Here is a 14,277-nt window from a genome sequence, read left to right as displayed (position 1 = left end):
ATTTAGTTATTTTTTCTTCGTTTCAAAAATTATAAATGCCTTTTGAGTGCATATTTTAGGCATTTTAAGTGCCTTTATGGCGGCCTATTTCAACCATTTTTAGTGCCTAAACTTCCGGGCTGTAATCATGAATATACACAGTATAAAATTTATCCTTAGTTTCTCTCTGGTAAGGTATCCACCGCATCTCTATAGTTTCGTTGTTCATCAAGCAAGCAACTATACTCATACTACACCAAGCGAAAAACTACTGTAGAGTCTACACAACAAACCACTTTGAAACGTATTTTACACACACAAAAAAAAATGTATCCATATATTTAATTTTCTTTCAATTTAGAACATCAAAGATTATTCCTCTCTAACCTAAATTTTCCATACAACGCTTTTTTAATAAAACGAAGCGATTCCGTTATGCCAGGTGATTCACTAGAGGCGTCCAAAAAGAGTAAATGATTTTATTGAATTAAAGAGTAAATGAAAGTAATAAAACTAACTATTTTCATTGGCTTTGACCAAAGCATCGGCCTGCAAAATGGAACTGAAATAATTCAAATATTTATTGTGTGTGTTCACTCCATCTATTCAACTAAATAACATAACATGACCCTTCTGTTACTGTGGAACCTCGTTTATACGACGTTCAAGAGACCGATTAAAAACGTCGTATAAATGCGTAACTCGAAGAATAACTGAGACTTTTAAAAAATGACCCCCCCCCCATTTCCCCACAGACATACAAAATGTTATAAGATTCAATGTGTTTTATTGCATCTCCAATTCCATTGAAAAAAAATATCACTTCAATCATACTTTAGGAGAAAAATTTAATCGCATTCCAAATCACTTGATAAAAGTAAAATTTAGCCGAACATCACATTAAGAACACGCATTGGCAAAAAATTGCATCAAAACCTTCTCAACTTGATGATTTTCAACCAGAAGCTTGCTCTTCGATTTTGTTTCTCTGCTTTATAATCGTTTTCAGAAAAATTGTATTCACAAGGATATTCAAATGTTTTGCAAGATAAAATTTCGTCATTAATATTAAAATTCTTGTCACTTTCTTCCAAAATTTACAGTTCTTTTTTAGAGAAAGCGCTTTTCGTTTTCTGGACATTATGAACAGCCAGCAAGCAAAGCATGACAATGAAAGATAATTCTGCAGGAAATGATCGAAATAACTTGCTGTGTATGTGTACCGTACATATGTCTTATCGTCAGACCTGTTTCCTCCAAATGCTACAATAGACTTTCTTACCCTCTAGGAATAACGCTGAAAACACTGAAAGGATCCTGAAAGAACATATGGCCGTGAAAACAATTGAGACCCATTTCTTTGGGGCTCGCCGCGTGTGAGTATTATGAGAAACAAGCAATGAACAAAAATTTCCGCTTCAGTGTCCACTCTAAATGGCCATCAGCTTGCTGGCTACTTCGGTATACATCAGCAACCATCCTAAAATTTATGGTTTTTTGGAGGGACAGTGTACAAGATCTGTTGCAGTAACGCGTTTTCACTTCATACAAGAATTATTTGATGGATATAAATGATGTTTTTTTCGAAAAAGTTCGGAGTTCGAGTCAAAGTGAAAACATCGAATAACGTTCTACGTTATTCGATGTTTTACGATTTTTACTATAATGTTTTACGTTCAATAAATGAATAAATTATTTTTATAAATGAATTAATTTTATATGTATAGGAACCAAAATTGCGACCGAAGCTAAACGTCGTATAAACGTGAAAGTCGTATAACTGATAAATGTATAAACGAGGTTTCACTGTAATTTGTAGATATTCCCTATTAAAAATAAGCGTTTTACACTTTATGTGTGTGTGAAACGCAATTCAACAAACATCGTAACTGCCCTCAAGGCAGGGCCATAGCTCTTCGTACGTAGATTTACTATAGTTAACTCGAGACGCTTGAAATAAAATTTTATCAAAAATGTTAATTTTTAGCTTTGCTTACTGTTCTTTTGGGCTACAAAAAACTATCTTCAGGATTCATCTACGTGGAAAAAATTTTAATCCTTTATGCCCTTTTTAATCCTTTAGCACTCGTTCAACTATTCTACTAAAAGATTTGGAACAACTGTATTTTTTCAGATGTGAACCATATAAATATTTTTCGGTCCAAATAATCCAACAATGTAGTGTATGAATTTGAATAGAAGTTTTGCAGCGAGATTTGTCCTCAAGACAGTGCAGCGCCTTAAAAAAGGTCGCTGCGGAATGGGTTCCGTTCACAATCCCGACAGACGAAATCCCGACAAGTCACAATCCCGACAGACGAAATCCCGACAGGTCAAAATCCCGACAGGGTCGAAATCCCGACAGGTCAAAATCCCGACACGGTCGAAATCCCGACACTGTCCAATTTAAAAATTCAATTTCGCCGTATAAGCCGCACTCCGTGATTTCTGTCGGGATTTGAATTTCTCGCGGTGAGGGGCGTGCGGGCGCCGATGAGAATGATAAATTGCGATCAAATAAATTTTTCAAATTTTAATTTCGCCGTATAAGCCGCACTTCGCGATTTCTGTCGGGATTTGAATTTCTCGCGATGAAGGGCGTTGGGGTGACGATGAGAATAATAAATTGCTATCAAATAAATTTTAAAATTTCAATTTCGCCGTATAAGCCGCACTTCGCGATTTCTGTCGGGATTTGAATTTCTTGCGGCAAGGGGCGTTGGGGTGACGATGAGAATGATAAATTGCTATCAAATAAATTTTCAAATTTCAATTTCGCCGTATAAGCCGCACTTCGTGATTTCTGTCGGGATTTGAATTTCTTGCGGCAAGGGGCGTTGGGGTGACGATGAGAATGATGAATTGCGATGAAATAAATTTTTAAAATTTTAATTTCGCCGTATAAGCCGCACTTCGCGATTTCTGTCGGGATTTGAATTTCTTGTGGCAAGGGGCGTTGGGGTGACGATGAGAATGATAAATTGCGATGAAATAAATTTTTCAAATTTTAATTTCGCCGTATAAGCCGCACTTCGCGATTTCTGTCGGGATTTGAATTTCTTGCGGTGAGGGGCGTGGGGGCGCCGATGAGAATGATAAATTGTGATCAAATAAATTTTCAAATTTTAATTTCGCCGTATAAGCCGCACTTCGTGATTCCAGAGGCCTGAGTTAGGTCCGACCGTTCATCGCATACAAGTTCCAAGGAAAAATTGATATTCTTTGCCTTTGTAGTCTAGTGGGCTCACCCAGAAAGCTCGAGAACGTGGGTTTGATTCCTAGCAAGAGCACAGGTGAATTTTTCCTTCCTAACTTCATCTCGCATCAGCCAACCGTTGAAACCTTCGTATAGATAGCGGAAAGTGATATCATCCTCGGAAAATACAGTGTGTGTGGCTCAAAACAAAAAAATCTAAATTTTTCTTTGATTTCCCGTCCTTTAACTTCCAATTTGAAAGTTGTTGCATTGTCTCTCCTGATGCCAACAGAAAAATTGCATGTTTCTCAGTGCAATATTCGCTAAGATATTTGAATTCGAAAACTGGAGAAAAGTTATGAAAAGACAGCAAAAACTAATCGACAACGCTCCTTCCCCAAATTTATGCTGTCCTTTCCACCTTTCCTTCGAATTTTGAATTCAAATATCTCGGCGAACATTGTACTTGTCAACTTAGATTTTTTTTGTTGGTCTCAGGAGATACGGTGCAGTCACTTTATAATTAGAAGTTTTAAAAATTTATATTTTTTTATTTTTTTACACACTGTGTTTTCACTCTCAAAACTGGTACAGGGTAATTTTTGAACGCCTTTTGAGCATTTTTTCAAACTGAAATCATCTCTACCACGGATGGTTGAGAAGACAATGGCCGTACTAACTCTTAAAGGACACCCTGTATGCAACTACACTACCACACAATTTGCATACTCTCTTCAAAGCCTTAAGACCAACTTAGAGATAGAATTTTAAGAAATTTTTTTGGGAGTCTCAACAGTATAAAATAAAACTATTGACAGAATTTTATGTTTATAGCTTCGTAGTGAGAAGGGGGGAATTGGGGATCCGGTCCCTTCGAAATGAGAGAAAATGATTGAAATAAGGTAAAACATGGCCAAATATATTATTTGACCACCTTGTCCCCCCCCCCCCCGCATGGAATTTCTAGATACGGGCCTGACCTTCAGTGGTTGCGGCTCGGCGATGAATCAGTGAATTAAGCTGTCAAGACATGTAATTTTATACATATGAATAAAAATATTTCTCTACTATTACATTGCTTTCGAAAACCTTGAAAATTTTAAATTAAGATCTTCATGAAACGGTCTAACTTTGTGCAATATCATTTGACATTTTAAGTCTATTTGAAACTTGAGCGAGAAAGAATTTCGAAAAATTCTCAAAGAAAATAATAAGGAACAGCAGTGTTTGTGGAGGATAGAAAAATCGATAAATGCCAGAAAAAGGCAACCCTGAATCCTTTGCTTTTCGCCAAGTTGGAAAAGTAAATGAATTTCCAAATTATTGATCTCCATTGATCATGGTATGCGCCACAAACCACTTGCAGCGACAAACGGAAATCCCGACAGAAATCGCGAAGTGCGGCTTATACGGCGAAATTAAAGTTAGAAAATTTATTTGATAGCAATTCATCATTCTCATCGTCGCCCCAACGCCCTTAATCGCGAGAAAGTCAAATCCCGACAGAAATCACGAAGTGCGGCTTATACGGCGAAATTAAAATTTGAAAATTTTATTTGATCGCAATTCACTATTCTCATCGTCGCCCCAACGCCCCTCGCCGAGAGAAATTCAAATCCCGACAGAAATCACGACGTGCGGCTTATGCGACAAAATTAAAATTTGAAAATTTTATTTGATCGCAATTCATCATTCTCATCGTCGCCCCAACGCCCTTAATCGCGAGAAAGTCAAATCCCGACAGAAATCGCGAAGTGCGGCTTATACGGCGAAATTGAAATTTTAAAATTTATTTGATAGCAATTTATCATTCTCATCGTCACCCCAACGCCCCTTGCCGCAAGAAATTCAAATCCCGACAGAAATCGCGAAGTGCGGCTTATACGGCGAAATTAAAATTTGAAAAATTTATTTCATCGCAATTTATCATTCTCATCGTCACCCCAACGCCCCTTGCCGTAAGAAATTCAAATCCCGACAGAAATCGCGAAGTGCGGCTTATACGGCGAAATTAAAATTTAAAAAATTTATTTGATCGCAATTTATCATTCTCATCGTCACCCCAAGGCCCCTTGCCGCAAGAAATTCACATCCCGACAGAAATCGCGAAGTGCGGCTTATACGGCGAAATTAAAATTTGAAAAATTTATTTCATCGCAATTTATCATTCTCATCGTCACCCCAAGGCCCCTTGCCGCAAGAAATTCAAATCCCGACAGAAATCGCGAAGTGCGGCTTATACGGCGAAATTAAAATTTGAAAAATTTATTTCATCGCAATTTATCATTCTCATCGTCACCCCAACGCCCCTTGCCGCAAGAAATTCAAATCCCGACAGAAATCGCGAAGTGCGGCTTATACGGCGAAATTAAAATTTGAAAAATTTATTTCATCGCAATTTATCATTCTCATCGTCACCCCAAGGCCCCTTGCCGCAAGAAATTCAAATCCCGACAGAAATCGCGAAGTGCGGCTTATACGGCGAAATTAAAATTTGAAAAATTTATTTCATCGCAATTTATCATTCTCATCGTCACCCCAAGGCCCCTTGCCGCAAGAAATTCAAATCCCGACAGAAATCGCGAAGTGCGGCTTATACGGCGAAATTAAAATTTGAAAAATTTATTTCATCGCAATTTATCATTCTCATCGTCACCCCAACGCCCCTTGCCGCAAGAAATTCAAATCCCGACAGAAATCGCGAAGTGCGGCTTATACGGCGAAATTAAAATTTGAAAAATTTATTTCATCGCAATTTATCATTCTCATCGTCACCCCAAGGCCCCTTGCCGCAAGAAATTCAAATCCCGACAGAAATCGCGAAGTGCGGCTTATACGGCGAAATTAAAATTTGAAAAATTTATTTCATCGCAATTTATCATTCTCATCGTCACCCCAACGCCCCTTGCCGCAAGAAATTCAAATCCCGACAGAAATCGCGAAGTGCGGCTTATACGGCGAAATTAAAATTTGAAAAATTTATTTCATCGCAATTTATCATTCTCATCGTCACCCCAAGGCCCCTTGCCGCAAGAAATTCAAATCCCGACAGAAATCGCGAAGTGCGGCTTATACGGCGAAATTAAAATTTGAAAAATTTATTTCATCGCAATTTATCATTCTCATCGTCACCCCAACGCCCCTTGCCGCAAGAAATTCAAATCCCGACAGAAATCGCGAAGTGCGGCTTATACGGCGAAATTAAAATTTGAAAAATTTATTTCATCGCAATTTATCATTCTCATCGTCACCCCAACGCCCCTTGCCGCAAGAAATTCAAATCCCGACTGAAATCGCGAAGTGCGGCTTATACGGCGAAATTAAAATTTGAAAAATTTATTTCATCGCAATTTATCATTCTCATCGGCGCCCCAACGCCCCTTGCCGTAAGAAATTCAAATCCCGACAGAAATCGCGAAGTGCGGCGATTATACGGCGAAATTGAATTTTTAAATTCGACCGTGTCGGGATTTTGACCGTGTCGGGAATTTGACCCTGTCGGGATTTCGACTTTTCGGGATTTTGACCTGTCGGGATTTCGACCCTGTCGGGATTCTGACCGTGTCGGGATTTTGACTTGTCGGGATTTCGACCCTGTCGGGATTTTGACCTGTCGGGATTTCGTCTGTCGGGATCGTGACTTGTCGGGATTTCGTCTGTCGGGATTATGACCCACACCCCTGCGGAATATAGCCTCTTTTTTTAGAAGCAAGGAAAAGAAACCCCCTGATTTTTTGGGACTTGAGGAGGGAGGGAATTATTAGAGGGCCGTGAGCGAAAGCGCATCATTCAAGAGTCATTTCGTCATTCACTTACTTTTTGCGAGAAAACACTTTAAACGAAAAATCTCGATCAGTATTAGTAATAAGTAGAGCCCGAAAGTTCAGGCAAAATGCCATAAATGCCTTTTTTTGCCTATTTTCAAACTTTTTCGGTAAAAATGTCTTTTTTGAAATTTTCGTCCCATAAAAATGCCTATTTCAACATAGTTTTAAGTTTATTTGTGAATTTCAGAGGTCATAATCTGTAAAAATTGGATATTTTGGGCATTGAAAACTTCAAAAGAATCGCTCTTTTTAAAATTTTCCCACTCTCAGTATTAACTATCATCAGAGAGAAAGCCCCTCCTTTTTTCAGCCCCATTTAGACGCAACTAAGTGATCTGAGAGATCGATGTTTGCATGTATTAATTTTGCTTTGATCGGATGGTGTTAGACGTGAACGATTTTGTCTCAGATGAACGCAGCCCGTGTTAGAAAAGCAGAGGAAAGTTAGAAATGTGTTTTCCTATATAAATATGTCTCGCTCATGCATTAGACTGCGTTGTATGTGTATAGCAGACAGATGATTGTCCGAAGAGGTCTTGAATTGGCGTCATGATTCATAGAAGACGGAGTAGGAGCAGACAGAGCTCTGGGGCCTATGTTGTTTTGGTTTTATTTTATTTTATTTTTTTGAACCATAAATACACTGCAAACAACCATGGCTATAAAATATACATATTTAGTATTCGATAAAATTGGCAAGAGTTCCCCCTCAGGGAGGTATGAAAGATGCGGTCACGCAGGGCCCCATGCTTGAAGGAGTCCCACATAAGTGGTATTATAAAAAAAATTACCTTTTTCTTTTTACAACTAGCAATGACAAAGATAGCCACGTTTCAACTATAGAAATGATAATGATTATTCAAAATGATACAATAAATAAACGAGAATCATTCACAACTCGAGAGAGTCCCACAGGTCATTATCTCTACCGACTCCGCGTCTACTAATGGTGTGGCCCTCGAATTGGCCTAATCCTATTCTCTAGTAACATTTTATTTTGGACTTGAAATCAATTTAGCATGGATAATAATGAAATTATTATACACTGTGATTAAAACAATAGACAGATTAAGTGCAATCGATTTTTAAACTAGTTTTTGGACCCTTGATCCCTTAGTTTTTAGTTATTTGTAGTTTTTTTCTACTTTAGGCATTTTTAGAACCTTTTTGCCTGCCTATTTCGACCATTTTTAGTGCCTAAACTGCGAGCTCTAGTAGTAAGAGTTACCACCAGGAAAACAAATCTTACTAAGCAGGAAACATTGCAAGCGGGATGTACTGTATTAGGGTACGTCCATAGTGCACCGCTTCCCGCTTCTCGATTTATTGCTTAAACCGCGGCAGTTGTAGAAGGCGAGATGATCCCGCGCGATTCTAGCCGGTGGTGGTTATAGTGCACCGCTCGCGGGAGCGTCTGCCTGCATGAGCAGTTGGCATCATGGGGCTATCACGTGGGGATCTATTGTGTGTGTTTTTGTTGACAACAAAAAATATTTATCATAAAATTTAAATATGAAACAATGACGAATGTACATGAAATGAATAGGACTCGCCTTGAAGCTGCAATGGGTTTAGTGTAATCGCTAATTATAGTTAATTAATTAATTGATAATAAATCAGCGATTTCGCTTTTAGTGCCACAATAAATTTTCGATTAGAAAACCGAAAATTAATTGTTACAAAATTCCGTTTGATTTAGTTTTATCGTTAATTAGTTAATTAACTATTATCGCCAAAACTAAATCAAACGGAATTTTGTAACGATTAATTTTAGTTTTTCTAATCGAAAATTAGTTAATTAATTCGTTAATTAACTAATTAACGATAAAACGAAATCTAACGGTATTTTGATTAATTAACGATATCGTTTTTATTATGCCAACTATAAGTAATTAACGATTAGTATTAACAATAATTAGGCGTCATGAAAACTCCGTTGGATTTAGTATGATCATTAATGATCCTTAATTAATTAACGATTAATTAACTATTTTGCTTATTATTATGTCATAACTAATTAACGATTAGTATTAGCAACAATTATCCATCACAAAAACTCCGTTGGATTCAGTATAATCGTTAATTAACCTTAATTAATGATTAATCAACGATATCGCTTTTCCTATGTTATATCAAGTTAACGATTAGTATTAATAATTATTCGTCATAAAAACTCCGTTGGATTCAGTACGACCATTAATGATCCTTAATTAATAACCGATTTCGCTTATATTATGCCATAACTAGTTAACGATTAGTATTAACAATAATTAATCGTCACAAAAACTCCAATTGGATTTAGTGTAATTTTAAATTTTCCTTAATTACTTAATGATTAATGATTTCGCTTTTATTATGTCATAATTAATCAATAATTAGAAATAACGATAATTGTCGTTACAAAAACTCCGTCGATTTACTATTCCACTATAAAACGAACTACTCAAGTTTTAGAGGAAAGTATCCGTTTTAAACTGCAAGCGGTGAGTCGGTCAAGCGAGAAAAAGAAATAATAATTCATTCCGGTTAAAGCGGGTAAAAGCAGTTTGAGCCGGTAAAAGCAGGTAGGCGGCCGCACTATGGCCGCCCCAATGACTTTTCACGATCTTTTTTCAGCCGCGATGAAGCGAGTAGCGAGAAGCGGTTCACTATGGACGTACCCTAATGTACAAAAGCTTACAGCAAACCTGTCGCTTCATCAGGATTCGCCCACGATGGTGGGGTTGACGGAGCGTCAGCCCTGGGCATGGACCATTCTCTTAATTTTTTGTTTTTTCGCATTATAAATTCTGTATAGAGGGGTCCGCTGCAGAAGCGCAGATTACGGGACCCCTGTTGTATAAGATGTGTGGGGGGGGGGGGAATCACGCGATTTAGCGACACCCACAGGCATTTGAGTATACCACTAATACCACTGTGGAATGCGACATGTGTTTATGTCCTTTCAGTTTTCATTTCACTCAGACATTATGTCCTTCTACGCACTAAAACAGCAGGGGTCACACTATATCCCTGAGATCACACACCCAGTCTGGTGTCCTTAGGGAAATAATACATAAGTAGCCACGATCATCACGATGTCTTTTCTTTAAATGACTGCTACCACGACCTCCTATATAACCATCTAGGTGGTCGTGCTGCTACCCGACAGCGGTCCTTTGCAGATTACTCTTTTCTTCGTTCACGGTTTTTTTTTTTTTGGTTTTTTTTTCGGTTACCTGTACATGTGTGTTGTTAAAAAAAGAAACTTCAAATAAAAATAATAAAAGATACTTAGTTACTGATATGCATGTAAATTGATATGATTGATGTTAAAAGGCGGACATTTTAGTCCTCCTGTTTTCCTATGGAATGTATCTGAAAGAAAAAAAAATTGAAAAGGCCACCCCACGGGCCTTTAGATATATATTCAACAACCATATTTTTATGAGCATCTTTTTTTAGCCACCTCGTTGGGTATTTTGTCTGTTGTGGCCTTTGTATTTGTATTTGTCAACTTTTGTAGCTTCTCGGTATAACTTTCTGAAAATGGAAAAATGATGCTCCTACAATGAGACCATCAAAAACTATATGAAGCTTTTATAAAAACAGATAGTTATAATAGAAATACATAAATAATTTATTTTTTTAATAATATTCTCAATAGTTCAAATTCGATTGAGGATTATTTTCTTCATAGAGGTCGTGGTTATGAGTGAGATACGTTCACATAGCTGCATCAAGAACCATATATATTGCTCAAGTGAAATACAGCCAGCGTCGCCTTACCACAGTGAACCAGGAAGTAAACCTAGGCGTCCGCAGAAAAGGAGAAATATGTTCGTAAGTGCTCGTCAATTAATAAAGATTTTTTGACATTCTTGGGGGAAAAAATATCACGATATGAACATGCTGCTTTTGAAACTGCGTCTTCAATGAAGAAATACTTCGGAAATGCATTTATGGCACAATGTTATTTTCTTATCGTTATTCCAGAAATTGGATTGAATATCTTCTCTGACATTACACCTTTTCTACGTTTTTTTAGCATAGTTGATTACAATTATTACGTTGTTCTAATATACTACCATAAGAAGGTAAACGCTTTGAACGTTCAACCATATTATGTTGCACACGCAAAGAAATAAGAAACTGAAATAGTACAAGAGCAAATCTTGAAATTGAGAAATGAGAGAAATTGACGAATATTGAGCAGTTTTTAATTAAGTAAAGAATTAAAAAAAAAATCTTTGCTTGAATGTTTACGTCAGAAAAAAATGCATCCATCAACTAACAAAACAAATGATCTTTTGATAATTCCTTTATAAAGTAAATTGATAGTTCTTCATTTTCCAGAACGATGTATTAATGATATACAGCATGTAAAAGAAACCAATGATGTATGTATAATGAACTAAGTAATTTTGTCTACACTGTGCATTGGGATTTACATTTGCATTTGTCTCGACACAATCGGATATGTTCCCCTCGGTTCCATTAGGGAATGAATAAGATCAATTAATTGGTCCCTTAATTCTTAATTGGGCATATATGAACGTCGGAACTTTGTCAATGGACTTATCGCGTTGCAGAGATATCCAGCTTGTGGCGGACACTGGCACTCTCCTGTGGTCCGGAATCGGCTAGATAAAAGACTCCTTCGTTTTAGTTACTTATTTAGATTTCTAGTTTCTGAGACAAGATCAGAACTTTTAAGATCATTAATTTTTTAAGATCAGTGTTGGGATTTCACCGCATAATATAGGTTATGATATACTTGTGAAATTTTAGTACAGTAGAGAGTCGTAATCCTGCACATATCACACCAGGGCGTGCCAGATTGGAGAAGTTAGTTGGAAAAGTACATTTGAATAATATAAACGTCTATGTAAACATGCAGTGAGTCTTCTATGGGGGCTCGGAAAAAACCCGCCTAAAAACTCTGGATTACGAGACGGGGCGCATTATCAAGAGTCTACTGTACTCTTATGTTTTCTAGACTTTCGAAATGGATTAAAATATTGTAGTGCAGAAATAAATTTCGAAAACACATACTTAAAAAACAATTTTTCAATTTTTCGACTGGTTAAACTCGAAACGTTGTTTTTTCAATTAGGAGAATGATTTTAGAGAATCTCTCTTAGAATATAAAAAAGGAAGAATGTATTACGAAGGTAAAAAAAAATTTACGTGCTCAAAAAGTAAGTTTCAAAATACGTAGAAATGAACTAAATTAATTTCCTGATTTTTCTTTATTTAAGAGAAAAATAAAGTGTTTAAAAACGTGGATATTTATATGAATCGAGAAATCACTCTCATAAGGCTTTAACATCATTTGTTGTTTAACAATTCATGCTTCATAAATAACACTTACAATAACTCGCCGATCACTTTCAGATAATGGGAGCAGATAGCAGGTACTTTCTCTACCTGAAAAAATTATGCATATGCATTCGTAGCCGGTCAATTTGTCGCACTCAACTTGTCGCGCTCAACTCGTCGCGCATCAATTTGTCGCAGTGCCAATTCGTCGCGGTACAAATTCGTCGCAGAGCCAATTCGTCGCGATACAAATTCGTCGCAGAGCCAATTCGTCACGATACAAATTCGTCGCAGAGCCAATTCGTCGCAGAGCCAATTCGTTGCGGTACAAATTCGTCGCAGTGTCAATTTGTCGTGTAACCAATTCGTCGGGACGTCAATTTATCGCAGTCAACTCGTCACGCGATCTGTATGTAGGTTTTTTGTCTCATACGTGAAAAAATAAACATGAAGAAAAGTTTTTTTCCATCAAGAAATGCACACAGTTTACTAATTTTTTTTTTTTTTTTTTAGTCATTTCAAAAAAAAATCATCGAAATTAAATCGAAATTAAAATTGCAATTGATATTAATGTTTTATTATTCAATTATTGTAAATGTTAAAAAACATCATTTTTTCTATGATAAAATTTTAAAATTCTGTAAAAAAATGTCGGTGTTTATGATATTCCCCAAATTACAGTACAGCGGAGGCTCTCTTTAAGTGTAAACTTGTATCTGTCCCATGTGGACTCGAGACTCCCACCAACATTAACCACTACAGTATCTCCACAAGAACCTGAAATAATTAATAATTTAATTTAATTAATATTTCATTTTCACCGGATAAGCCACACTTGTCACTTTCTCTCGAGATTTCCATTACTCGTAGCGAGGGGAGTTGGGGCGCACACCGAGATGATAAATTGCGATCACATACATTTTCAAAATTTAATTTGCACCGGATAAGTTGCTCAAGTTAAAAACTCAAAAAATCCAACCAATAAAGTTCATAAGTTACATTCGAGCAAATGCAACCGATAATCTTATTGGTTGAATTTTTCAAGTTTTATAAAAGGACTTTTAGAACACTTTCATAGTGTAATGCTGGCCTTAGGTATATTGTCGGTAAAAAATTCCTCAAAGATGTATTCTCTACATGGCAGATACATATTCAATAGTGAATTAGGGCCATTCAAGTATTACGTAAGCAGATTTTCAGCCATTTTTGACCCCCCCCCCCTGTCAGCAAAAATCAGCAAAACACTGACCCCTATCCCCTCCCATGTCAGAAAAATTTCACCAGCAGCTTAGAATATTTCATATCTTCAAAAAGGGGTGGTTGATGACGTAAGCGACCTTCAAACCCCCCCCCCCCGCCATCAAAAGTCAACAAATCCGAAACTCCCTCCCCGATCCTGACGTAATACTTGAATGACCCCTTAGGCAAATTGTGCTTTGGGATGGGCATTGATCCTAATTTATCATCTTCGTGTGTTCCCCCAACGCCCCTCGCTGCAAGAAATGGAAATCCCGCCAGAAAGCGGGAGTGCGGCTTATATCGTGAAAATTGAATTTTGAAAATTTGTTTTATCGTAATTTATCATCTTGGTGTGTTCGCCCAACGCCCCTCGCAGCGAGAAATGGAGATCCTACCAGAAAGCGGAAAGTGTGGCATGAATACCATGAAAACTGAATTTTGAAAATTTATTTGATCGGCGTACTGACTCTGCGACAAATTCGTACCGCGACGAACTGATTCTGCGACAAATTTGTACTGCGACGAAATGAGTCTGCGACTAATTTGCACCGCGACGAACTGACTGCGACAAATTTGTACCGCGACGAGTTTGTAGCACGACGAATTGACGTTGCGACAAATTGATTGCGACGAATTGTCGCGCGGCAAGTTGAGCGCGACGAATTGACCTAGACCCATATGCATTCAATTTATTAAATTTTAACTATTTAATAAGTGTGTATGTACTGTAAATGT

The 14,277-nt window shown here is 37.2% G+C and overlaps 1 protein-coding gene across 5 annotated transcripts in view; it reads left to right on the top strand.

The window, feature by feature from the left end:
• Nucleotides 1–14,277, top strand: part of LOC149072102 (neural cell adhesion molecule 2-like) — a 396,536-nt gene that overhangs the window by 360,985 nt on the left and 21,274 nt on the right. For 4 of the 5 annotated variants that reach the window (XM_089247385.1, XM_089247387.1, XM_089247388.1 and 1 more), the window contains one exon: nt 10,649–10,824. In XM_089247385.1, coding sequence (XP_089103511.1) covers nt 10,649–10,824 — 176 coding nt within the window. The remainder of the gene's footprint in view (nt 1–10,648; nt 10,825–14,277) is intronic. The other variant, XM_089247386.1, reaches the window with a different exon arrangement.

Source organism: Pholcus phalangioides, unplaced genomic scaffold (genome assembly GCF_987345545.1).
Source record: "Pholcus phalangioides strain wild (caught in Gottingen) unplaced genomic scaffold, Ppha-v1.0 ptg000017l_1, whole genome shotgun sequence".
In the NCBI taxonomy this organism is placed as follows: domain Eukaryota; kingdom Metazoa; phylum Arthropoda; class Arachnida; order Araneae; family Pholcidae; genus Pholcus; species Pholcus phalangioides.
This window is presented reverse-complemented; position numbering and strand designations above follow the sequence as displayed.